The sequence below is a fragment of the Hakea prostrata genome, chromosome 10, assembly GCF_041222555.1.
Source record: "Hakea prostrata isolate BN-2017 chromosome 10, UWA_Hpros_2, whole genome shotgun sequence".
In the NCBI taxonomy this organism is placed as follows: domain Eukaryota; kingdom Viridiplantae; phylum Streptophyta; class Magnoliopsida; order Proteales; family Proteaceae; genus Hakea; species Hakea prostrata.
Window position 1 is genome coordinate 40,170,734 of NC_142609.1, and position 27,537 is coordinate 40,198,270.

At 37.6% G+C, this 27,537-nt stretch overlaps 2 protein-coding genes, 1 non-coding gene and 1 pseudogene across 3 annotated transcripts; 1 reads left to right on the forward strand and 3 right to left on the reverse strand.

The window, feature by feature from the left end:
• Nucleotides 1-654: 654 nt before the first annotated feature.
• On the reverse strand, nt 655-6,980 carry LOC149002921 (chloroplastic import inner membrane translocase subunit TIM22-2-like). The gene is made up of 5 exons (XM_089137893.1): nt 6,816-6,980; nt 2,030-2,094; nt 1,875-1,947; nt 1,740-1,793; nt 655-1,541 (listed from the first exon to the last, which is right to left on the reverse strand). Exons 1-5 carry the CDS (start codon nt 6,970-6,972, stop codon nt 1,300-1,302), a joined length of 591 nt encoding a protein of 196 aa, XP_088994019.1. The 5' UTR covers nt 6,973-6,980; the 3' UTR covers nt 655-1,299.
• Nucleotides 4,677-4,779, reverse strand: LOC149002922 (U6 spliceosomal RNA). Its single transcript, XR_016170460.1, has one exon. It is a non-coding gene; the product is annotated as a U6 spliceosomal RNA (small nuclear RNA).
• A 12,574-nt stretch (nt 6,981-19,554) lies between the features above and the next one.
• Nucleotides 19,555-23,274, forward strand: LOC149002923 (disease resistance protein RUN1-like). Its single transcript, XM_089137892.1, has 5 exons — nt 19,555-20,204; nt 20,365-21,472; nt 21,571-21,882; nt 21,978-22,628; nt 22,743-23,274. Exons 1-5 carry the CDS (start codon nt 19,636-19,638, stop codon nt 23,025-23,027), a joined length of 2,925 nt encoding a protein of 974 aa, XP_088994018.1. The 5' UTR covers nt 19,555-19,635; the 3' UTR covers nt 23,028-23,274.
• Nucleotides 23,275-24,376: 1,102 nt separating this feature from the next.
• On the reverse strand, nt 24,377-27,052 carry LOC149002924 (kinesin-like protein KIN-12C; annotated as a pseudogene).
• Nucleotides 27,053-27,537: the final 485 nt, after the last annotated feature.

Genomic DNA, 27,537 nt, shown 5'->3' on the forward strand with positions numbered 1-27,537 from the left:
TTTGTATTCCGGAGAAACTACCTCAAGAGGTAGTTATCAAATAGAATCACCAAATAAGGGCATGATATAAATATCTGTGATTTCATGGAATCACCCAAATAGGGTTTCTTCCTTCTTCCTTACCTCCCTCCTCCCCCTCCCAACTCTTTTTTTATTTAATAAAAAAAAGTTCCAGTAAGAAGGAACAGGACAGATGGGAAGGAAGGGAAGATATGGGGCAAATAGGGGGTTGAAGTTGAAACCTTCTTAGTTTAACTCCTATATCAAAGGTTGCCATCACACCATGTCAAAAGCGCATCCACTCATTGAATATTTTTGGGTAAGAATTAAACTTACCTATTTGAACTTGAAGAATTCAAGGATTTCAATATAAATTCCACTGTACAGAGATCAGAGATCCAAGGAGTGGAACATAATCCAATTATATGATATGTACAAGGCAATGCCATTCGAACCAAGGAATCAGCCATGCTATTAATCTCCAGGTGTCTTCCGAGCCAGGGAGTCAATCACACAGTGATTCTCCCTGGAGATGGAAATGTAGTTATGAGAAATAGATGAAGAGTGTCATTTCTTTGTTAAATGTACTTTCATTCAAAAGTGTGGGAAAAACATAGGAAATCAGCATTATGCATATCAGAAAACCATGAAGTAGAGATTGGCCAAGTCATCGGAAAAGTGTCTTTTCAGATGTACGATGTATACGGCAACTCCATATGGTGGTTGCCCAGTACTCTCATTGATGAAAGACATCAGCTCCTCATTATCAGATTCTGTGATCAAACGTTAGATGCCATCGCCAATAGCATGCAGGAGACCTTGGTTTAGGACAGTAGCTTCTCCTGAAGGACCTTGCTGAATGATTTAGAGCAGATACTGTGATTTAATTAGGCCCTACTTACATTTCTTATTGTTATTTTGTATGGGATGAATATTGGAATATAAAACTCTATATAAACATTACCAAATGTAGGTGTTGTTCCAAACTGCCGACTAATGAAAATGATGAAATTAAAAGAGAAAAAAAAACCCTACCTCATTATTTAGCTTACAGTTACAATAATGTTCCACATCCTCCCACACACGCACTCTTCAATTTGAAAATGGCCAGTGCCTTAGACATAGATGACAGATGTGCCATTGAGTCTCAAACTGTCAGGAACTGATCTCATTCTCCTCCTCAATGTGTGTAAGCATAAACTCCTTCAGCCTTCCAATTCAACTGATGATAAGGGCAGATGGCACAACCTGTCCAGCCAATGTCAAGAGATGTTCATCGAGGTAGAACATCTACGTTGTCTAGCTGCTGGATGGGTCTGCACCCTTCTTGGGTTGATTTAAAGATTGCCAAAATGAATAGAAGCCTTCTCTTAGATCACGGGGCAGTGGGAGTGTCAATGGTCGAAGAACATTGTGTGGGTAGCTGTCCTTGCTCAGTGAGAGTGGATGTGCCAGAGCCGGCTGCCGCTTGTTCAGACCTTCAACAATAAAAGAAAAGGCCCCAAAGGTGAGGCAACTTTGAAGAAGAGCCTGTGGTGCACCTGAAAAAGAAAAACAGTTAATAAGCCAACGAGAAGGCACCAGAAAACCGTCCGACATCACAAGTCAAGGTTTCCACCCGTGATATGTTTCACTGCTAATTAGAAATCAACGACCACACCAGGCGTGTTGATGAAATTATGCTACAATAGGCTGATATGGTCAGTACACCCAATTTCATAGATTGAACTTGCAAATACCTGGAAAACTTAAAGCAACACCCGTGCAACATCCAGCCACACCCGCATTGAGGACTACAGATCAGAGAAACGAGGATTCATTAGAGTGGAGAAATCAAGCATGTAATCCAACATTCCATTTCTGCAATCCCATACCATCATCTTTTCCACGTAGCCTCTTCAAGAAACAGACAACCAGACTATGGACTCCAGATAAAACTGCAAATGTCTGATGGATGACACAATAGATTAATATTCTCAAGTCAAAAGTTACCATTCAGGAATTAAAACAATAGCACTCATTCCACTACCTTGGCAGAAGATCCCGCCTCCACAAAAGATCCTTTAAAGCCTTTCTTTTTTATTAATCCTGAACCTGAGATACATGTACCAAAGCACATTTGTGAGTGAAATAAAAATTTTAAAATAACAAAAAGATCACAAACAAGACAGTGGTTTATACATAATACTCAGATAACAGCAAGATCATCCAATATTCCCTTAAAAAGGATGGTGCCATGAAATTTTTTCAAGAAGGATAGTTCATCATGAATCCATAAAAAGAGTGGAAATAAAGAAGGAAACATCACAATTCCTAAATGTCCTGGTTTAAAAAGAATTACAAAAATTATCCATGTAACACCTGTCTTCAGTACAGATTTTTGTTGCAAAAGATTATGGATCTGTTTTCAGTTTGTGATATTAGCTTCCTTAAGGCAAATTCTTGATAAAGCAGCCAACTGTCATGAAAATCTACTAACAGTCAGGAATTTTAATTCAAAAAGGCTGTTAAGTGAGGTCAGTATAAACATATTTATACCCCCATCAAATAGAGAATAATAGACAGATAACGTTATTGTAAATCAATATCAAATTGCTTTTTAAGCTTTCTTATTGTTGGTTGCTGCCTCCTTCTCTTGGAAGATTGATTGTTTGGAGTAGAGAACTCCAGTTACTTGTGTTATGGTTTGGAAGCCGAGTTTCTAGATTGGCAGTGGGATGGCCTTCACAGGTGATCTGCCAAGCAAGTTGCTGACTTGGCAAGTCATCCTCTTCGGCAGGCGATCAAGCCCCCACCCCCCTTTTTTAAGTTTCTCTGTTTGAAGCTTCTATAAACCCATCAAATATCCCTTGAATCTAACTGAGAAATCTTGGACTTGATCCAAAAGATTGTCGGATTGTGCAGAGATACAACAAACCCAAACCTGCAAGATCTAATGCAGGCTAACTTGCTTAGGCATAGTCAGTTGATGTCCAGTAGTTTTGATCCAGCACAACATTCATTTGCATGATACATTTGGAAATTCAGAATGATTTAATGGTATTCAGTATTTGGATGCTATATTAGGACTTGATGTATAAGTGCAAAGAGACTGATGTGAGGACAAAAGAGGGGTTGATGAGGTCAATGTTAAGAAGTACTTTACATCTACAAGGATTATCATGCTTTAACTACTTTCCATAACTAAATTTTCAGGTAGAGTAGGATATTTTAGCAAGTTAAAGCTTATAAACCTAAGCTGAAAAGTCAAACTCCTATTGGACTTCGATTTTGCAAATTTGTGTATTTGTGTTTGAATAGCCCAAATAGGCTGTCTACCAACTCTCATGACCAAACGAGGTTAAAAGGTCAATGAACCATCAAATGAGCTCACAAAAAAGAAAGTGCACCAACATGCTGAGATCTTGGTCCAACTCAGTTTTCTGGATGACCAAGTTGGTTTTGAAACCAAGGTTTTGTACCTTGTTACCAGCAGTGGAATCATTAGTGAGACCAGCAACAACCCATCCTCCATTTCACGGTGGTTGATTCCCTAAGTTCTTACAGCATCCACAGCTGTCAGAGACATTGATGATCTGGTGTTGAAGACAGCAAACATATGCAAATGGATCCCATCATTCCTTTGAAATTCCAGCCTTGCATTGCTGCAAGATGTCTTACCTGTCTCCCAATTGATCTAAGCATGGTGAGCCAAACCTTGCTCTAATACCAAGGGTTTAAGTGCACTAAAGCTGTTTAAGTAGTGCATACAGAAGGAACCTTAAAAGACAAATATTTTGGTTGAAATTACACTTCCTTCCCTTACCCATTCTGGAAGCAAGAAAATGAACAGCAATTGGGTAAGAAAGATAACACAATAGTCTTCAAAGAAAACCTTCCTCCTTCCACACAAGGTAATTGATTTCTTTGAGGATTACCTCTACCCCAAATAATAAATGACTACTCTAAAAACTAACTCTTAATATATAATTCAAACTCACCTGCACTTTGAATAAACTAGGACAAGCAAATTTCCCCAAAAGACTGCCACCATCCATTACAAGTTTGGACATACACTTTCAAACTTTCTTTCACCCACCTGATGAAAAGCCGACTTGTTGCACTGATAAAAGCTTCCCTGCAAGAAGTAACAATTTGGTGGGCATAGTACGCCCTCACCATCTCAGTTTGTCGAAATCTGGTCAGTTCACCAAAAATATCATGGGATGGGGATGAACCATGCCTCTAAAACAGCTTCTCTTGGAAGACTTGCCAAGGGAACGGCTCATTTACCAATTCTTCCTTCAAGAGTCGATAACACAGTTGGGCAGTGCCCTCCAAGTCCCAAGAAGCCAAGGGGATCATCTCCTCTTTAGCTGTTTGATGATGATCCAAGAACTGAATAGCCCTAAAGATCCAATTGGTTGGATCTTTTTCTCCATCACACCTGGGAAAGTCCGTCTTCACCACCTTTGGTTGGGACATACCAGTGGTGGGACCATACTGCATTAAGTAAGCAACCACTCCACAACAGGATTGATGATAGGCCAGAAATGATCCTCAGAATATATTAAATTTCCAGACAGAATAGCAGATCGATCACCCTTTATATTTTTGTGAGGTTTGAACTCAAGATTTCCTAGTTAACGTGGGCTTAGTGCCCACTATATCACCAATTGCACAAGGCAGCTGCTGTAAACAATTTCGACCATTTTCCAATTTGTGCATGTCATCCTTGCGCATGGGCCATACTAATCTTCTGTATATCATTCCAAATTTATCTGATGTCTCCAAAGAGACAAAGTTTAGGTACGCACCCAGTGTAAATCTAAAGAATTCACTTACAGATGAACAATGACCACTTCATCGCACTGAAGAAACCTAGATCATTGGATCAATCACTTTATTACATATCATATTTACTCCCTCAAATAATCCCCAATCACCAATAGGTTCCACACAAAGATCCATTGAAAAAATAAACCAGAAAATAGGGAAGATAGATGTCTCTCATAGGAACTGGCTCTCACGGCAATAACATGAAGCAACAATCAGGTTTCATTCATCTTTAGTCATTGGGGCTATATCAGCCCTCCTCTCTATTAACAGCTTTAGTAATAATAAAAAATAAAATAAAATTTTAAAATTAATTTTCTTCTAAGAGAGAAAACCCTTGTTGTGTGGGTGATGATCGCTTACAAAGTACAATCTAACGAAAGTAGAAACTATCAGAATTGGAAATATATAAAATAATACATTGAAAATTTAATAGCCTGAATTGCTGTTAAATTCCTAGTTTTGACCCCAAAAACAGCTAGATAAATCAACTTAGTCTCTTAAATATAGAAATAGAACTTAACTAAAAACAGAAACTTGAAAGATCTTGGGCATCACTCCTATGCTACTGACTTCTTGACAGCATCTCTTCAAATGCAGGATGGCATGGGCCCACAAAATGTTTATTGTATCTTCTGAATATTTTAAACCATGCAAGGCACATTGGTCTCAAATGGCTATCAAAAGATCTTCTTCATATCTTGGATTTAATATCCTAAGTCAAGTTGTCCATTCACCTCTTGAAATGCACTCCATTAAACCTAAAAAACACTGACCATATCATCAGACCATTGCCTCTCATAGCAGTTGAATCCACTAGACTGAACTGATTTTGGGGCCTGTTCCTGCGGTTACACATGGACTTGTGATCTAAACGAATGATTAGTAAGAAAAGGCAGGAATTTGGCATCCATTTTGCAATGGTTGATTTATTAAGTTTTCACCGTGTTCATGGGCTGCCAAAGACATTGTCAAGTCTTGTTGACAGCACCAAACATCTGTTCTATGGAATCCATCATTTTTTTAATATTCTATTTTTGAATTTTCTCCAAGTTTCTAGTCGATCTAAGCATTGGTCAGCCATGCCTGGCTCTGATACCCAGCTGTTATCTGCAACAGATATTTTTAGCAGTGCTCATAAAGAGATACCTTACAACACTAAAACCATGGGGCTAGATTATTCTTCCTTCCTTTACTTATTTATCAAGCACGAAAAATGAAGAACAACTGGAGAATAATACAGTGGTCTCTTCAAGGAGAAGATTCCTCCTTTTGCACAAAGCAACTAATCAAAATCAATTCTTCAAGGATTACATCTACACCAAATTGTCTCTAGACTATTCTCACAACTAACTCTTACTATATAATTCAAAACTCAGCTGCACTTCTAATAACTAGGCTCACAGTTCTCACCCGTAAAAAAGACTCCCTCAACGAATCACCAAATAACTAGGCTCGCCAATGACCTGATCAGTCGTGGTTTAAAAAGAAGGGGGGGGGGGTAAGAAATACGCATACAATCGATTAGTGCATCAAATATGGGCCATCATCTCAATGACCTACAGCTATCATTTTCTTAGTTCTGAGATGAAGTTAAAATATAACTGCGAATGATGATCCTTCGTGAATTCTTTTTTGGAAGTCTCAACAATTACTCATCAAAAAAAAAATGCAACTAGAATACCCCCCTCAATTCCAGCGAACGTATGAAACACCCAAAACTCAGTAATATGTAAAAGTAAAATAAATCATCCGAAGAAATGAATTTTCCATTTCCATATTGAAACTTAATGAGACCTGACAGCACAATAATTCCAATTATCAATGGATTAACCCTAAGATCTCCCATTTAGACATTCTGTAGCAATTGCTATTGCGAAGTCACAAGTACAAAAGAACAGCTTTCAAACCAGTAAGCAACATTAAATTTCATAACTAAACGAAATTAAACCCATGAAGACTGAACCATTCTAAATAAAAGTAAATGAAAATAAACTAACCGTAGCCGAAGATTGAACCCATGAAAGCTCCGGCAGCCGAATCGCCTGCGAATCTAAAAAGGCAAACAAGTGGGGTCCCAGAAAGATTCAGCCCGTCGGAGGAATTAGGGTTTCCTTTGTTCTCAGTCTCCGAATCCGGAGCTGCCACCATTGCCATTTCTTCCCTTCACGGGTTTACCGTAAACCGTCCACTGGGTCAAATTAATCGGTTTCTCTCTTTATGTACAGAGAAGGGGTAACGGTCGTACATTACTCATACAGAAGACTGTGGTGATCCGCTCCACGCCCCGTACGTTTAGGGGTTATATAGTAACGATTTGGCAACACTTATTCTGTATTTTTTGCTCATTTTGACACAAAGTCATTAAAATTTTATATGATTAACTGGTTTGAAATTAGTGTGTTGATTCAGTAAAAGTGTGTCAAACCAAGCATTTAGCACACAAATTGGATGTGGCTTGGGCACAAAACCAATTCTCTCAACGAGATGAACACAACTTATCGATGTCATTTTTCACGATAACCCTAAGCTCTCAGTTCATCTCTCTCATCTTTCTCATCTCTCTCAAAGCTTTCTGGTTAGGGTTGTAAATAGATAACCAAAATCCGCTCTAAAATTTGCATCCGCATCTGTCTCGCAATATCTGAATGTGTCCAATTACTAATAGGATGCGAGATACAATATACCATTTTCTTGTCGGTTTATTATCCGTCCGATTAAATTATCCGATTAAGTTATTTATTTGGATTTATTTTTCTTATTCTTTTAATTTTTACTTGAAATATGTGACTACTTTTTCTAAATTTTCTACAAAAATAACTATGAAGTTGCTAAATTGTTAGATTTCAAAGCTAACTTTGCAATTTATCAAAAAAATAAAAAAAATAACCTTACAAACAAAATGGTAAAGATGTCTAACACATAGTCTGAAAATTTATATTCAATTTGTATTCATGTCCATTTAAAAGAATCTACTTAAGAAAATAATTATCCAATTATCATCCGATTCGATTGAATCTGTCCGAAAAACGGATAAGTTTTCTGCAACCCACTTCTTCATCTTCTTTCAATTACGAGTGGAGGTATTTTCCACTTGTGATGATTGTTTCCTCTTCTCCATCTTCTTCATCTTAGCCGAAATTTTCCTTTTAGATTTAATGAAATATTTGGCTTTGAGGGTTTCTGCATCACCACCGGTATCGATTTCTTTTTTGCGATTTTAAGTTTTGGATTTGGCTTAGTTCTAGTTCTTCACCGCCTAAGCTAAGTTAAAATTTGAGATCAAATGTTAGAATGTCAATTAGGTAGCAGGATCCAAGTTTCGAACCGCTAGTAATGTTTATGATTGTGCTACAGGATATAGATGCTCCAACTATGTTTCATTTAGGAGTAATTTTGAAAAGAGGTTTGTCAAACTGGGTATTAGAGGTCCTCCCCTCTCCTCTAGAAATCTTTCAACGATGCTTGTGTTTTCCTTTTCCTTCTAGATTTTGTGAAATTTCAATTGAACCTTTATTTGCTTTCTTGCTGGTGATCTGAACTTCCAACACTTAATTCCTAGGCCATCTGCAGTATTCTAATAAATTTGGTATATTTATACCGATAATTTCAGCAAAAACCTCACCACATGTAGTCCTCTTAGTCCCAGAATTTTCAAACTCCTTACTCTTATTGGGTTTGGAATTTGACAAGAGAGTAGGGGACCATGGGTCTACTGTCCAATATTTCAGTTCCAGCAGACCTGGCACATAGCACATCAAGAGCCCCTTAATGATGAACATACTGGTCCAGTTCCTTATTTGATGATCAACTTGTCAAAGTTTTATCAATGATGAATCCATATCATTCGGTGATCATAAGAGGTTTTGCAAAAGCAACTCTAATTGAAGGTCAATGTTTATTAAATACCCTTTTGGGCAACAGAGGAGGTGTGGAATCTCACTAATGTTGTCTTTTCTTATCTTTAGTAGCTCAGAGTCAATGCCCTGCTTTTGAGTGTTACCTTGTTGTCATCAAACAACAAGAGGTTTGAGATTCACAAAACTTTGAACTCAATGCATTTCTTTCTTTGTGGTATGTGGACCTTGGCACAAAGGAAGTATGATAAAGGAAGGTGTTTGAACTCCCCCTCATTTGGTTAAGCTAACTAGTCTTTAAGAGGAAGGTGTTTCAAGATTTTCTATCTACTTTTGTTTATATTGAACTTCATAAATATCATTGAGTTGGTCTTGCACTTTCATCTTAACCACTATTTGATTCCCATTGTTCTTGATGGTAGGCTTTGGGGGTCCTCTCATTGTTCTTTTTAACTTTTTACTTTATTTCTATGAATCATAATGTTAATTTTCTTCTAATATCAATTCTGAGGTTTCCCAGTTACCTGGAGGTTAATAAATAATATTTATACACTTCATGGTTGTCCCTGAAAGTTTCTAGTTCATTATGCATGTTTTTCTTTAATTTAATGATTGTAGATTAGAACTTGAATTATTTTCTATCACAAAATTTTCAAGATAAATGACTTGAGTCCTAACAAGGTGGCTTTATTGGGTCTTTTGAATGCTTGCAGCCATGGAGGTTTGTTTGATGAAGGACTTAAGTTTTACAGTAAAATGGTTAGAGGATGAGAGAAAATGGTGATACAGATACCCAAAGAGATTGTTAATGTGATTGTTTGGAGGACTTTTTTGGGTGCTTGTAGATTCCACGGGAATGTGGAGATGGGTGAGAGAGTAATGAGGAAGGTGTTGGAGATGGAGAAAAGGTACGGTGGTGATTATGTTCTATTGTGAGCTTTCTAGAAAAATATTCGAGTCCTCAACTTTCTCTCCTAAGTAAGGTGTCGGACGGAACGGAATCGGACGGTATGGTACGGATTGAATTTGAAAACCTCAAACCATAACCGACCGACCATATTTATACGTGCAGTATGAAAACGTAATTTAAAAAACGGTACGGATGAAAACGGCATAAAATCGGTATGGAAAAACGGCACGGTTCGGTATACGGTGCGGTTTGTTACGGATTGTCTTGCTTCTCGTGCCCTCTTCTTCTTGTTTGTCACGTAATGGGTTTTCTATATGGGAGCAACTGCTTTAAAGTCAGATATGTGATGGTGGAAGAAGCCACATATGCTGATATGCAATGCTAAAACGCTGAAATGCTTGAGACACATTGCCATGATCTACAAAAACCCATAAAAGAGCAATCATTAAATCTATCCATTACGCTTGCTGTCAACCAAGGGAGAGGAATCTCTCTCAAGACTTCCAATTCATTCACTAGAGCTATTCCATTGCCCCTTGACTATGTCACTAGTTACTGACTACAGCCATGTCCACGTTCAAACGAATAAGAAAGGGTAGTTAATAAAATTAGATCTATAACATGATTAGTTACTACCTCAAGCAATATAATATCACTCTCATGCTCCAACAAGGCTCTACTGACTCTGTCCTCGATCAAGTGAAGCATGACTCTCGACATAAGTTTAGTTTAAACAAAGGGTTAATATCACGGATAGGTACGGTAAATGGTAATCGTATCGTAAACGGACGGAACGGATTACCGACAGACCAATCACCACGTAAAACCAAGAACGGAAGTTAAACGGTCGCGGTTAACGGTTTTAACCAAATTGACACCCTTACTCCTAAGTCAATACTTAATATTTCTATTTCACATTGACTTTAAGACTCGAGATAGTTTAACAAATGTAAAAGTTCCCCTAACTTTATATAATTGCAATTCAAGTTTTTTTAAACCCGTATTACCTACCAATGTGTATGAAAATGAGGAATGGAACATCGTCATTGTGTTACTCTTTCCTCCCCACGCACCGTGTCAACATAGAGAAGTTTGTCTGCTCTATCAAATATTATTTTTATGTTGCATACCTATAGAGATATATGCAGACATTGCACAAATCTTGTAGGTAATGTTAAAGAAATGAAAAGACACGGAGAGCGGAACCAGGCGCACAACGCGCCCAAGACGCGCCCCACACCAAGGGCAGAGGAGCGAACGCCCCGGAACAAAGAAGCCCAACCGAGGAACCGAGGAGCACCGCAAACAAGAACGAGAAGACCGGGGGGGAAGCAGACGAAAGGCAGAGGGCCCCGGCGCGACGCGAGGGGCACCCGGGGAACAAAGCCAACGGACGAGCCGAAAGGGCGACGACTAACGGCCGAACCACAAGATGACAAGGACACTCCATCGCCCGACCGTTGACAAAGAGGTCGATCGGCGGCGGCGGCCACGCCCTCGCGCGCCCCACAGATGATGATGTCTTTCCCGCGCGCAACAAGGGATGGTAGAAAGAAACGGCGCCGCCCCCACAAACCGAACCGGAAAGGGGAAAGACTCACGCGCGCGGGCGCGCCGGACGCACCGCCCGCACGCACACGCAGGCAGTCTGATATTAAATCAAAGAAAGGCGACCATTAATTAACGGTTCCGACATCCGGTTCCAAGTGGGACTATATAACACACTTCCTAAAATAAACAAAGAAAGTTGCACTTATAATCCAATTTTAAATGAAACGTTTATTATTTTATTATATTAAAAATAATACAACAGGTAAGACGAAGGATCAAGGAAAGGAAATTGATGTGCCTCAGTGAGTGAAAACATGGGCTAGAACCATTGTAAAAGCTCCCAATATGAACACAAATTCAGAGAGCTTCATGTTTCCATTTACTTTGGGGCATCTGTGCTGAAGGGATCCAGACAGGTGAAAATCTTAGAAGAAGGCAGATCAGAGCCGATTACACATGCCCACGAGGATGTAATCTTGAAGAATCTGCAAGTCATCTATTTCTGGACTGTGACTTTGCTCGCAGAGTTTGGTTCTTGTCTCCTTTGATGTTTCGACCGCCAAAATAGATACCACTTTGCCTAGCTGATTGGATCAAAGGTCTTAAAAAATCAAATCCAGCAAAGAAATGGGAAGCTAGAAAGTTTATCAGCCTCAATTTCTTCATCATCTGGGAGATATGGATTGCTAGAAATGCATTGTTCTTCAATCAAGAACACAAATCGCCAATGGAGGTCATCCGACGCGCTCTGTCTCATCATAGAGACTTCTAGAAGGCTAATGAAGCGGTGCCAAAAGTCCAAACAAGGCGCGAACATCCCAAGACGATGCTTCATCTCACGGCTCCCTTATCTACAAATTGGCATATCGTGAAGATTGATGCTACTTTTCATCTTGATAAGCATCTCATGGGCCTGGGTTATGCGATTCATACAGCTAATATCCGGACTGAAATCGAGGGCTTAGAGGGTTTGAAGTCTGCAACATTTATTGACTTGCGAGATCGCCAAAATTGGAAAGTTCTATGAAGAAGAGAATCTTTCAGGTTTGTTTATTCACACTAGCTTTCTAGCTATCCCTTGAGAAGTAAAAAAACAAATTATTTGATCTCTTAATTTATATAAAGAATATCGTCTGATTTGGTCTCATGAACAAGATATATGTAAAAAATTTGGAGACGGTGAGATCTGTGACATCTTTCTTCCTGGGAATGTGGTTTATGGTTGGTTTGGCTTTCAACGTCAACCACAACAAGAAGGGATGATTATATGCAGCACCTTTAAACCATCCCACGGGTTACTCCATATATTCCATGTTGAAGTTTTTAATAATTCAAAGAATTTGACATGGAAGCATGACAAAGTAGCTCGCGTTTCATGTGGGGAATGGTTTATCTGGATGTTCAAGATATCTAAAAGTAATTGGAAACCAATCGCTGCTCAGCTTGAAGATTGGGATACAGTAACGGTTTCAACCTACTACACCTACAGCTTTGACGGAGGCAAAAGATATGACTCGAACAAAATGTCCCTCATTTTTTCTGCGCATGATACAACTGTTAACTTTGTCAGAGGACAAAAGTTGGCTCAGACAGAGTTGGCGTTAAGTTGGTTTAATCCTTTTAATAGCTGGTGTTGGCCGTGAATTGAGAACTTTCTTTCTTTTTCTTCTTGTTTTAAATTTGAAAAATAAAAATCTTTCGTTATTTCCCTATTGTATTGGATGGGAGATAGGTCCATATATGCATTATCTTATTGGGTGTCTTCTAGGGTGACTTCTAGCTAAAGAGGGATGATGATCAACCAATATTTTGTTTAAAATTGCATTAAAGTTACAGTTTCTCTGTTCCCAAAAAAAAAAATGGCTCTTTTTTCACCCCAAAAAAAACAAAAATAAATAAAATTGGTGGCTCTTCTTGTGTTTCAGTCATTCCCGCAGTTGAAATTTTTCCTTTTTTTCCACATTCCCAGGATAGTTTTTACATATAATTTAAGTATATTAAGAGGATTTTATCCATGACCTTAAGGAGATTTGAATTCTTAACATTTCTATTGTGAGGTGTTGGTCTTTTTATAATTGAGCCAATTCATTAAAGTTCTCTAACTTCAACTTCATGATGAAATTATCAAATAAGGTAATGTAGGATCTATATTCATATAAGTATAAAAGGATGGTTAGACAGACAAGTTGGATGGAGAGGTAATCCATATGAATAATTAGGACAATATGAGACCTATACTCATATGATTATATAAGGATGGTCTTATGGACAAGGTGGGTGGAGAGGTTACCCAAAAAGAATACTAATGATCATAATATGCATATGGGTTACCCAGGCAGTCTGAACAATAATAAGGTTGCATTTTATATGTAGTTCAAAAAAAAAAAATGTTTAGAAGAATTGAGTTCTTCACTATAGAATGAAAAAAAACAAAAGGAATTTGGAGTGCACTAGGTTTGGTCTGAAAAGCATGTAATGTAATTAAATTCACGAGGAAACAAATCAGATTGTCAAACATGTGGACATGCTTTCAGCATAGGGTAGGAGCATACATGGAGATTTTAGGTTTAATTGTTCGAGCCTTTGTTCCACAACACTTTGCACCCCCTACATCCCAACACGTGGAGACTTTTAGGTTTAATTGCAACGATCCATATGAAGAGGAATCACACATTTTGTAAATGGACTGATTCCGTTTCAGTCTTTCCATCCAATAGTTGCAATTAAATTAGTTCACACTTCATATGCAATTAAACCGGTTCACACTCCAGTCATATATTACCAATCCTTAAGCTAGATATATGTAAATTACAGCTTTGTGTTACTATTAAGTAGAGCTGAGATGAATAGCACCTTCAACTGAGAATCTTTGCATTCATATCCATTTGTTAATTTGCCGTATCTTCATACTAAAGGAATGCAATGAAGTGAGAAACTTCTATTAATATTTCAGTTGCAACAATTGAAGAGTGCAAATACCCATCAAAGACCAAAACAACTTTAACTAATTCTATGAAACAAATGCAGCAAAGGATGCCGAAAAGTGTGAATTGGTACTTAACGTACCCAAATGGGAGGGCATGAAGCAGCTTTGTAAGTCCTGGTACTTAATGTACCCAAAAATGGGAGGGCATAAAGCGAGACTAAAAAGTGAAAAGATATACTAGACTGATGATGACCTTCTGTAGAGAACACGTGGCCTTGTGCCAAAAGACTGAAAAGGGAATCTCTTAATGAGAACTTCTAAGACAGAGACTGAGACTGATGCCACTTGTGTGGTTTAGATTGATGGTGCTCTCTAGCACTTAGGTCGGTTTAATAATGAAAAATGACAATGAAAATGAAAAGAAAATTGGAATGCATGATGTTATATGACTTTGATGTAATAATTGATGCATGATAAACTATTTGACTTACTTACATGGTTGTCTATATTGTTTACTGAACCACAAAGCTCACTATTATAAATGTTGACAAGTCCTCAGATACATGATAAGGGCAAGGGTGTTGCCACCTGACAATGTTTTAAAGTGGAAGAATGGAAACTCTTTTTCTTTTTGTTGTAACTGATGTTTATTTAATTAGACTGTGGATGTATATATTTCTTTGAGAATGCATGTACTTAATTAGATACTGTTGTAAGGTCAAATATAAATGTAACAAGACTTTAAACTGTACACATATGTTTATGAGTCAAAGTGTCATATGGATTGTCTGTTTTTGCCCTTGAAAATGTTTAGTTAGCATTTTGCTTTAGTGATTATAGACGAATTGATAATGAGAGGAACTGCCCTAGTTGAATGTCCGTAATGTGGGCTCCACTAAGCCTGTGAAAATTGGGGTCGTGACACAAACACATCGAGAGATTGACTATCATTTTGTTCGTGAACAAGCGGCCACAAAAAATCTTTCAATCCTATTCGTTCCTACAGGAGACCAAATCGCAGACATTCTCACGAAAGGCTTATCTACTCCAAGATTCAAAATTTTAAAATCTAAACTCACTTATGTTCTCAACCAATGACCTTACAGGGGAGTATAAATGATAAGTCTCTGAATTCAAATTCAAATTCACATCCACAGTAACTAACTCTATCTTTGATTTATCTTATATTCAATCGATCAGGAAGAATTTGAGTTATAGTTAAAGTATGAACAAGTTGTAGAGTTTGATCGTAAACAAGTTGTAATTCAAATTCAAATATATTATAATTCAAATAATATTAATATACATCTTCTACTCACTAATTTGAGTGTGGAAGAATTATCTCAAATAAAATTCTAACTTGATTGATTACAATTTGAAGAGGTCTATGTCTAATTTGTCAACCGCCAGTAATATAGTCATTTTGACTCAACAATTAACAGTTAAAGAATTCTACTAACCGTTAAGACGTATCTATACTTCTAGACGGCCAAGAGAATATCACTAAGCTTTATGTAAATCGTGTGCACTCATTCCTTGACCAAAAACGCACGACTTTTTTTTTGGTACAAAGGCGCTTTTTATATATGGGGATAGGGATGTTACATATGCCGCCGGCAGGAGTTGAACCCATGACCTCTCCACTGAGAAGCGGGTTCCTAACCATCCTACTACTTGAACGCACGACTTGCCTTATCAATTATTAGTACAACTACTACCACCCTTTTGAATAGAATCTTATTTCTTTTCCTATCCACAACACCAGCAGCGGGTCTCACATTCTATCTTTTCACGGTTTCACATTGCTATTTCTCCGGCAACTAAATTCAAAACTCCTTAGGCTGCATTTGTTTGCTCGAAAAAATAGATGGGAAAATTCTTGAAAATAGTGTAGATTTTTTACTTTTTCGTTAAATCCCAAAATTATAGATTGTTTGGTTGTTTAAGGTGGGAAAGTGAGAGATTTGTCTGGTGATGTTCTCCAATTTTTTCATCCCAAGTCATTTTAAAACCCCACAAATTTAGTGGGACTTTGTGAGAAAGTTTGGAAAAGTAAAAAATAGAACCCACCATTATCACTTTACCACAAAATCATTTTCTTTCATTTCCTTCCCTCCACTACATATAGGACCCACATGTTTTTTTTTTCCCACCCCACATTTACAAACAAACACAGCCTAACTAAAGACGCGTGACTCGGCTTATTTTTATATCGCAATAGTAAGTCTAACTTTCTATATCTTTTCTCTTTTCAGGGTTTTAGATAACTTTTTCTCGTGCAAGATGATGCACACCGATCGCCACTCCTTGGGTCTCGATAAGATAAGAATTCTAATGTAGTTTGAATGGAGTGCAGATTTTCCAAGCCTGTAGTTAAATATAACTAGCAAGGAAGACTTTGAAATTGTTTATTCGATTCACCTGAACTATTCTTTTGTCTTTGGTGCGGCATTGAAATTTTTTGGTAATTTTCTTTTTAGAAATAGGTCTATATATTAACGTGAGAATTTTTTGGTAATTGTTGCATTGTAATCTCGATATTCTATTGAGCCTCTCCTTCCATTTGAATACTTGGCTTTTGTCTTTGTGCCCGATAAGTCAAAAGATTAGGCCGCATAATATTTTAATCTAAACTAGTCATTATATTTATCTTAATCTTTGATTATAATATCATTACATGATTATTTTTTTAATATGCGATTTTTATACGTTTAGAATGAAAGTAATACTTGACGGTTTATTTAAATAATATATAAAAAAAATATGGTTTACTTTCCCTTCTAGTTGACTGACGCTTAGATTTTTTCGGAATATCATTTGCTTCTTTTTTTAACTTGGTAAAAATATCAAACATCTCATTTCGTAATCGCTTAATTTTTTCAATTAAATTATACTTTTATATTATTAATTATTTACTTTTAAGTTTCAAATAACCTTTAATTCTATTTCTCAAGAGTTGGAAATTCCTCTATTTTATTTATAAAGAAATTTTCAGTGTCACCCCTAAATTATCTAATAAAATTAATGTTATTTCTTAAGTTCTCCAATATATTAGTTAGACTTCTGATAAACACATTTAGTGTGAAATCTTAGGGCATAAAATATGCATTTTACACACTTAGATTGGAGTTATCTTGGATTTTATGTTGTTTTTGCAGATTTGAGGACTTTTCAATATTTAAACAAATATTTGGAGTTTTTTGTATGAATCTTGCAATTTTACACGTCAAGAGGTCCATTCAAATTCTAAAATGCGAAAATGGACATAATCTAGAGCATGATGGGATATAGATGTGATTATGGGCCAACTCCGAAATATTTAAGAGATAAATAAGGTAAACTTAATCTACGACTGAGATTATAAATTATCAATCAAATCTACAGAGATAATATTGAGAGAGTCCAAATGGAGAAAAGAGTCCTTGCATACCGCAATTTATTTTTAGCATTTATTTATTGTTCTCCCTTCCCCTGGGTCCTTGATCAGAGATGTCGTGCCTCTCTTTGGTTAAGGTTTTCCTTTCCTTTTATTGCTTTAATTATTTCTTTTATGCTATTTCTTTTTCTCTAATATCCGTTCCCTCGATCGGTGGACTGTAAGCTACGGCAAAGGGTTCACGGTCAAATTCATTATTATTATACTCCCCTTCCCTTGATCCAAAGCTAACACTCGGATCACTTCCCTTTTTCCTTTTATTTTATTGTTCGCATTTTTTTTCCTGTCTTTTATTTATGCATTGATTGTGTTTAATTTATTTTTCGTTTCAATTCGATTGAATTAGATGTATAGATTATGATCGTTTAATTTAGTTAATTAGTTAACAAAAATTGAATCATTCCACTCGCATTACTATTAAGAAGTTGATTTCTAAGTAGCATATCTCATTGAGATCGACCCGTTAGCTACACGATACCGTGCGCTTGCGGTTACTTTTAATTTCACAAACAACTTCTTATAAGAGAAAAACATATTAATTACATCTTCTTATCGTTGAAAAATCATAGTTAAGTACTTATTAAAAAATATATATATATATATAAAAAAAAAAAACCTTATATTTTACTACGATCTATTGTCTCAAATTTTTATCCGCTCCGGTTCTGACAAGGGTCATGTTCCCTCCAGTTAGCCGTTAGATGGTGGACATGTGTTTTATTCTAATTTTTACGGTTAAGATTATTGATCTCTTGATCACGAATCCTAACTCATCATTTTAGCCTTCTCCTCTTCAACTCTAGCGACGACGACTCACCACCGACATCATCGCCACCACCACTAGCACTTCTGCAATAACAATCAAGGTTTAAAGTATCCCACGATACTAGCCGACACGTATCCCTATTTGATCAAACCGATACGATACATCTCGATACATCTCTCCATTGAATTACACAAAAATACATTAGTCAAAGTGATACAATAAAGGTTTAAAGTATCCCACGATACCATACGATACTAGTCGATACGTATCCATATTTGATCAAACCGATACGATACATTTCGATACGTCTCTCCATTGAATTACACTAAAATACATTAGTCAGAGCGATACAATACTCAAGGATGATACGTCTCTTAAAATCATTTGACCGATACGATACTAGTGATTTTGGAAAGAGTTTTTATTTGACCATGAGCGTTAGTATTTTGTGATGTTGAGGCTCGTGTTTCTAAGATTTATTGTATAATGAGAAATTTGGGGGATGTGCTTTTTTGTTGCAGACTTAGGTGTGGGGGGGGGGCGGCGATGGTGTCGGTGGTGTCGGTGGTGAGTCATCGTTGCCATACCTGAAGAGAGAGAAGGCAGAAACGAGTTAAGGTTGGAGTGATCAAGAGTTGAAATAATCTTAACCGTAAAATTAGAATAACACACATGTCCACCATCTAACGGTTAACTGGAGGGAACATGACCTGTCAGAACCGGAGCGGATAAAACACATGTCCACCATCTAACCCCTTTTGTTTTTTTAACATTTTAACCTGATTTCTATTCTTTCATAATTTTTTTTTTTTTAGTTTCTCCATATTCCTTTTTCAGGATGAGAGATAATATTGAAATTTAGTAAGGAGCTGACGAATAGAGATAGCATTAATTTTAAGGGCGAGTGGGCGATGTAGCTATCAGGGGGTCGACTAGTCATTAAGACATCTTTACCTCTCTCAATCGGTCTCTGAAAGACTGAAACAGTGCTATTGAAAATGTCAATTACGAGATATTTAATTTTTAATCGTAGTAGAGTCGAGAACGGTTTACCAAAAAAAAAAAAAAAGAGTCGAGAACGCACCTATAGCCTGCTTGGATCATCCAGCTGTTTCTAATTCTATAATGCAGGCTGAGCACTTTCTTCTTACCTTCCCAGCAGCTTCCCTTGTCACTGTGATGTCTGACTTTCTTCTTCTTCTGGGTCGTCCTCTCTTTTGTCTTCCACTTTCCCTTGGGATCCTATATATATATGTCTAGCAGATATTCTCAATTGCATCGTCTCTTGTAGTCTCTGTTTTTCACTCGTCTTTGCTAGTAGAAAGTCATTGTTCTTTTGATCTTTTGCTTAATTTCTCCGCCATAGGAGCCAACATGAGCTTCGGAGCCTCGTCGACTTCTGATCTTTCGCTTAATGTCTCCAAGGCGGCCAACATGAGATCTAGAGCCTTGTCCAGCGGAGCCTCGTCTTCCTCCGGCCAGTGGATGTATGATGTCTTCTTGAGTTTTTCCGGGGAGGACACTCGTACTAGTTTCACCGATCACCTCTTTAACGCACTGGTTCGAGAAGGTATTCAGACTTTCAGAGACAACGAATGGCTAAAAAGAGGAGAGGATATCTCTTCAGGACTAATGGCAGCCATCGAAGATTCCAGGATTGCCATTATCGTCTTCTCTGAAAAGTATGCTTCTTCCACTTGGTGCCTCGACGAGTTGGTAAAGATACTCGATTGCAAAAGAGATGGCCGTACGGAAGAGGTTCTCCCTGTTTTTTACAGGATTGATCCATCGGATGTGAGGAAACAGAGAAACACTTATTCTCAGGCATTTATGAGACACGAAGAGCGTTTTCAGAATGAGGAGGAGAGGGTGAAGGGGTGGAGGGCTGCTCTCACAGAAGCTGCGAATTTGGCAGGGTGGGATCAACGAAAGGTTGCAGATGGGTAAGTCTTATTAATAGAATCTTTTGGTTATATTTCATGTTGCTTGACAGTTGCAGCCTTTTGATTTAGTAATGTCTTTTCGTTCTTTTTGTTTTTTCTTTCTTTCATTCTTTTGTTATTTTTGTTTTCATATATATGATTTTTTCATTAACATGATCAGGCATGAAGCTGAACTTATAAAGAAAATTGTCACAGAAGTGTTGGCAATAACAAACCACCCCGGATGCTTGCATGTTGCAACATGTCCAACTGGACTACAACCCCACATGAACGCCATATGTGGTTTGTTGCATGAAGGCGGATCCGATGTTCGCATCATGGGAATATATGGCCCCGGTGGAATTGGGAAGACAACAATAGCAAAAGCCGTTTTTAACATTATGTCTAGAAACTTTGATGGTAGCTGCTTTCTTTCTGATGTTAGAGAGGTTTTTAGTCAGCAACAGGGTTCTCTGCATCTGCAAAAACAACTTCTCTCTGATATCTTGAAACGTGAAAGCATAGAGGTTTACAATGAACACCGGGGAACCAGTATGGTCAGTGCTCATCTACGCCATAAAAGAGTTTTCATTGTTTTTGATGATGTGGTCAAGATGATACATTTGGATAAATTGGTTGGTTGTTTTGATAGGATTTGTCCAGGAAGTCGAATCATATTGACTACCCGAGATGAACATCTGTTAACTGAGTTGGGTATGGATGAAAAATATAAATATAGAGTTGAGACAATGGATGAAAATGAGTCTCTTCGACTTTTTTGCCGCCATGCCTTCAAACAAGATCATCCCTTAGAAGGCTATGAGCTGCTCTCAATAGTAGCAGTATGTTATGCAGGAGGCCTCCCATTAGCTCTCGTGACTTTGGGTTCTTCTCTTTACCAACGAAGTCCAGCTGAGTGGGAATATCAACTGGGGAAACTAAAATTGATACCTGATGGCGATGTCTTTGGAAAACTTAAAATAAGTTATGATCTACTAGATGAGATTGATCGGAGCATTTTCCTTGATATTTCATGTTTTTTTGAGTCTGAGGGAGAAAATTGGGTAAGTATGATTTTAAATGCTTGCTATCCGAGCGGAGCAGCTGCAATTAAAATTCTCAAAGAGAGGTCTTTGGTAACAATTGATGAATATGGTAGTATAAGTATGCATGATCTAATTAAAGACATGGGTAGGGAAATTGTTCGCAATGAGTCTATCAAGAATCCGGGAGAGCGTAGTAGAGTGTGGGATATTGATGACGCCCTTGATATATTGAGAAACCTCACTGTAAGTACTCCTAACACATACAACTGCATGATGATTTCTTTATTCTTTCTTTTCTTTTTTATTATTTTTTTATTTAATAAATTATCTTTTTTTGTCAGGGAACAAGTAAGGTTGAAGGCTTTCGCTTATCATTCAGCGTGCATGATGATTTTTGCAGAGTGATCAGAGGTTTTTCCAGAATGCCAAATCTAAGATTTCTTGAAGTTCGCTATTGGTCGGATGATGCAAGGGGAAATGCTATAGATTGGGAAGAATCTCGTCAAGAGGAAGTTATTTTGTTCAAAAACTTAGTTTCGCTTATTTGGAATGATTGTCCTTTGAAATCTATACCAGATAATTTTCATCTGGGGAAACTCGTTATTCTTCAGATGCATGAGAGCAATCTTATTAAAGTTTGGGAGGGAACCAAGGTATGCGAAATTAAGTTTGCTGATTTTTTATTATATTTTTTTAGTGAATTTTATGATATGCAATTGGTGAAAATTACGTTTGTCTTATCTTCCAGGATCTAAAAATGCTGAAGGTCCTCGACGTTAGCAACTCTGCTAAGTTAACCCACACATTGGATTTCTCTGGACTTCGGGATCTTGAGAGATTGATTCTCTCGAGTGGCACAAGCTTGGTTGAAGTCCATGAATCTATTCACTGTCTGAAGAAACTCGTGGAATTGAATCTAGCTGGCTGCACCAATTTAACAAATCTTCCACACGGTATCAACGGATTGGAATCGCTTGAAGTACTTAATCTTGATTGTTGCAAAATGCTTGTAAATTTGCCTAAGGGATTCGGGAGATTGAAACGTTTAAGAGTGCTTCATTTGGCAAGTTGCAATTTCACAGGCGATGATATGGCTAGTGATGGTCTTGGAGAGCTTCACTTGTTGGAGTCATTGAATGTCTTAGATCTAAACACCAATAGATTATTAAAGAGCCTTCCAATGCTTCCGTCAACTTTGCAGGGTCTTTATTTAACTAGTTGCTATAGCTTGGAAAGATTACCACATCTATCAAACTTGAAGCAATTACGGGAGTTAAACCTTAAAGAATGTAAAAAGGTGACAGAAATTCGGGGCTTAGAGGGTTTGAAGTCTGCAACATTTATAGACTTGCGGCATTGCAAAAAATTGAATACTTCTTTGAAGAAGAGAATCTTTCAGGTTTGTTTGTTTACTCACGCTAGTTTTCTATCCTTTGAAAAGAAAAAAAAATAACAATTTATCTGATCTCTTAATTTATGTAAAGAACATGGTCTGATTTGGTCTCATGGACAGGATATATGTAAAGAATTTGGAGATGGTGAGATCTGTGACATCTTTCTTCCTGGGAATGAGGCTTCTGATTGGTTTGGCTTTCAACTTCCTAACATCGAGATGCAGACACAACAAGAAGGGCTAATTATATGCAGCACCTTTGAATCATTCAAAGCGTTTCCATCAACTACCGGTCAATTCCATGTTGAAGTTTTTAATAATTCAAAGAATTTTACATGGAAGCGTGACAAAGCAATGCCCATTCCCTATTGGGAAAAAGTTTATTTGGATGATCAAGGTACCTAATAGTGCTTGGAAATCAATTGCTGCTCAAATTGAAGATTGGGATACAGTAACTATTTCAACCTACTTTATTAGGGGGGAATGTACAAGATATGACTTGGACAAAACTTCCTTCATTTTTTTTGGGCATAATACAACAGTCAGAAGACAAAAGTTGGCGTTAAGTTGGTTTTGAGGATTCATCCATTCAATGGTTGGTGTTAGCTAAGAATTGCGAACTTTTCTCTTTTTTTTTTTTTTTTTTTTTTTTTTTTTTTTTTTTTTTTGTTTTTTTTGTAATTCAAAAAATAAAAATCTTCTGTTGTTTACCTATTGGATTGGATAGGAGATAGGTCAATTTATGGATTATCTTATTGGGTGTCTTCTGGGGCAACTTCTAGCCAATTATGAGGGATGATGGCTCTTCTTTCATCATGGATCAACCAATATTTAGTTTAATATTTCATGAAAGTTACAGTTTCTCTATTCGCAAATAGTGGCTCTTCTTTCACCCAAAAAAAATAAATTTTGGTGGCTCTTCTAGTGTCTCAGTCATTCCCTTAGATTAAAGAAGATTTTTTTTTTTTTTTTAATTATAAGGTAATATAGGACTTATACATTCATATAAGTATAAAAGAATGGTTAGATAGACAAGTTGGATGGAGAAGTAATCCATATGAATAATTAGGACAATATGAGGCTTACACTTATATGAGTATAGAAGAATGGTTTTACGGACAAAGGTGGGTGGAGAGGTTACCCAAAAAGAATACTACCAACAAAAAGGCAAAACTAAAAAAAAAAAAAAAACACAAAAGGGGGCACAGGGAAACAGCGGGCAGCGCACGGGGGGCCCGGGGGATGAAGTTCGCCCCAGGAATTGGATATTTTTAGGTTTAATTGCAACGATCCATATGAAGAGGAATCACACATTTTGTAAATGGACTGATTCCACTTTAGTCTTTCCATCCGACAGTTGCAACTAAACCAGTTTATACATTGCCTCTCCGACAATCAGACAGACAAGAACTGGATTCATGAAGCATCTTGATGGAATCCCACCACATAGGATTCACAATGAGGAACTCAGGTCTAATGACTTCCATCCGGATGCTTTAGATTTATCGGGATCTCATAGAAACACTTGGTTGATCCCAAATCACCAACATTATTATTTTTATGGTGATATTTATGTACTTTTACCAACTAACCAAAACAGAATCAATCCAACTCTTCAATTCTGATTCCTCAAACCATGATTTGGAAGAACAAGTAGTCTATTTTTTTGTGGAATCCAACAATTCAGTTGATCCACCTGATTGTCATAAATTCTAGAAGTTTATATAACTGAAGATATACATTCAGAGGGAGCTAAGAAATGCTAAGAATTTCAAGTACCACCACATTGATGGCTAAACCAACCTAGTCATATATGCATGGAGACCCAAGTAGGGTCCTTGACATATGATGCATCACTCCTTTTCTTGCCTGCATTGCTGCTTGTTATGCTTGCATTTCAGTCGCATCACCAAACATTAGTCTAGTTCCCTGTGGTCTTGATATATTGATCCAAATTCAGCTTTCCATGCTTGATCATCATTTGGAGATGCGGCTGTGAAGGTGTTGTCTGTTATGTCAGAATCCTGAGGATATAGTGCCTGTAATGCGATTCTGGCAACCGGCTCTCTGCAAGATGTTGTTTCATTCTCACCATCTCTATCTTGTGCTTTGTTTTCTGTTTCTCCTTTAGCTTCTTCAACTTCTCAATCTCTTGTTGAGCTATTGTGTAGTTCTCCTGCACCCATGAAAAAGTTGTCACTTTCAGTAGTTTAAAACCTCATCATACTCTAAATTAAATTAAGAAATGGGGTTTCATAATAATAAGTTACATGTATGTTACTTCTGCTTCTGACACAGCTTTCTCTGCCTCTGTCAACCTTACAAGGAGTTCCCCAGCTGCATGAACTGCTTCTGCAGTGTCTTTAAGTTGAACCCTAAGACTTGTGTTCTCTTTCTTCAAGTGTTCCCTCTCTCTTTCTCTCTCTACTCTCAAGATTGAGAGCTCCGCAGCAAGTGATTTGATGAAACGGGACCCCTTACACTTGCGTCCTGCTTTTGCAGCTGCATTTTTCACCTCAGCAATCCCTTTCATGATTTTCTTGTGTTTATCAAACAAGTCATTATATTTCTCCTGCAGCTCTACATAGTGTTCAATAATCTTAGCATGGCCAAGCACGGCCCTGTTTATTACATCATCCAATTCCATTGTGCAATTCTTCTCCAGTCTCAATTCTGCCTCCAGCTTCTCTGCATGTTGATGGTTTGATTCAAGGTTGATTCTCAATTCATCGGTAAAAGAAATCCACTCACTTTCCTTCTCTGTCCACCTTTGCCTTTCCTTCTGAATTTCTTCCTCAATCTTGTCATGAGTATCTACACTTTCTCTCATTTGGACTGATCCTGACAATGGATTAGAGCTGGACTGTTTGTCAATCGACTCACTTGAAAATGCTTAAGAGAGTCTTCTCTTACCTTCGTTGTATCTTCTAATGATGATTTCGCAGTTCTGTCTTCGTTAACTGGTAAAATCTCCACTTGCCAATGCTTTAACCTGACTAGTTTTAATCTCCTCACTTTGTTGTGGAATGGAATTGTTATTACTCTCCTGTCTGTACTGCTCAACCTGCAGAATTTCTTATTATGACTAACATGCAAAACCTGGTACAGATGGAACAAGTAGTTGTGGTGGATGAGAGTTTCTCACCAGATAATTTAGCTGTTCAATTTTAGCTGCTTGTTCTGCACAAAGACTTGTAAGATCCTTTTCTCTCATTTTTGCTTCCTCCAAAAGCTTTTCAGCATCCTGACAAAGTCCAAGAAGATCAAGACTTGAAGCAACACTCTGCACCAAATAAATGCATAAATCCTCCCCATTCCCTACTCTCTCTCTGAGTGTGTGAAGTCAATTACCTAAGGCACTTGGACTGTCAAGCCCTCAGGAGGCCCACCTTCATTGACCGACACACTGCACAAGTTGAAGCTATCCTGGCCTTGACCAGATCTACTTCTTTTGCAAAACATACACAGCAAAGAAGAATTATCTTGTACTTCTGGTTTTTGAAGTTTTGGTGATGCTTGAACTCCAGCATCAGCTTTTTCACTGCTGGAAATGGCTTCGGTGACGAGTGTTCAAAGGACAAGGCAACTGAAGATTTATTTGATGTTGAGTTTCTCTGATGATAGTCAATAATCTGCAAGCCCCTGTGAAGGCTAGCAGCCAAGGACTCTGTGGAGTTGGTGAATATTTTGCTTGACCGCAAAGAGGAGTTATTATGATCACTTACTTTAAGTGACTGTCTTAGGACCTCCGGGTTGATTGTAGAATTCTCTGAACTACGATTTTGACTGGTTCAAAGATTTGATGAGGTGGCTATGCTTTTCTTTAAGGCGCCAGCAATTTTAGGTGACTCAGACAAGGCCGGGCCTTCAAGGACTGGAGACCATTGGCATGGTTTGATTGAAAGGCTACTTCTGATGGCAGAGTTAATGATACTAGAAGTGTCCGGGCAATCAAGAAAGTTCTCCATATTTCCATCATTTTCATCAGAAGACAGTTCTTTGTCAGACTTTCTCAAATGGTTTTCTTCAGTTTTACTTTCTTCTGGAAATCTGTTCGTGTCATGGTGACTTGAAACATAAGTAGGATCAAAGTTTTCCTCCAAGAAAGATGATTGGATGCAATCTTCATTGTCAAGTAGCCCTCTTGATTTGTCATTGGAGGAACTATGCACATTGTCCAACTGGTCCAGTAACATCAATACCTTCAATTGACGAAATCAAGTTACTCAAATCATTAACATCACCTCTGTTATTTCATTTATCACTGGGATATTTTGAATTGCTTTTACTCGCTGTCCAAACCTTAATGTGCTCAGGGTTTCAGCCCTGTATCTGTATTTAGCAAGGATGACAATTTCAAGCAAATTAATAAAAGGTGTGAAAGGGGGAAAAATCTTCTTGTGTATCAGGTCAGCAACATTATGGGTCATTTTCTAGTCCACCTGGATCTGGTACTGCTGTTAAATATATAATGCTCCGGATCCCCATTATCTGAAAGTCGTTCAGCAGAATATTTTTTGTAGAATCTGAAGCATAGTACATTGCAGATAAAAAGAACGACAGGATTTGGGAAAGTTTTCCTCATCTTGGCCTAAGGAGAAGAGCTTTATTTATACTTGTGTTTTAATGTACAAGTGATACAAGTAGTGTATGGATAACCGAATACTTGTGTTTTATTTTGTGGTAAAACATTTGTAACAAAACGAATATAGGCACATCGATCGTACCGAAAAATACCCATAACTCTAAACCACTTATCCTCACACTTCTCATGTTAAAAGGATTTTTTTTTTTGGCCAAATTTAACTTCGTTTTTTTACATTTTTTTTATGAGGTCTTGCGCGCACCACGATTACATCCTCAAATTAATGCCGCCGAATGGGTGCGAACCCAAGACCTCCCCGTGGGAGGTAGA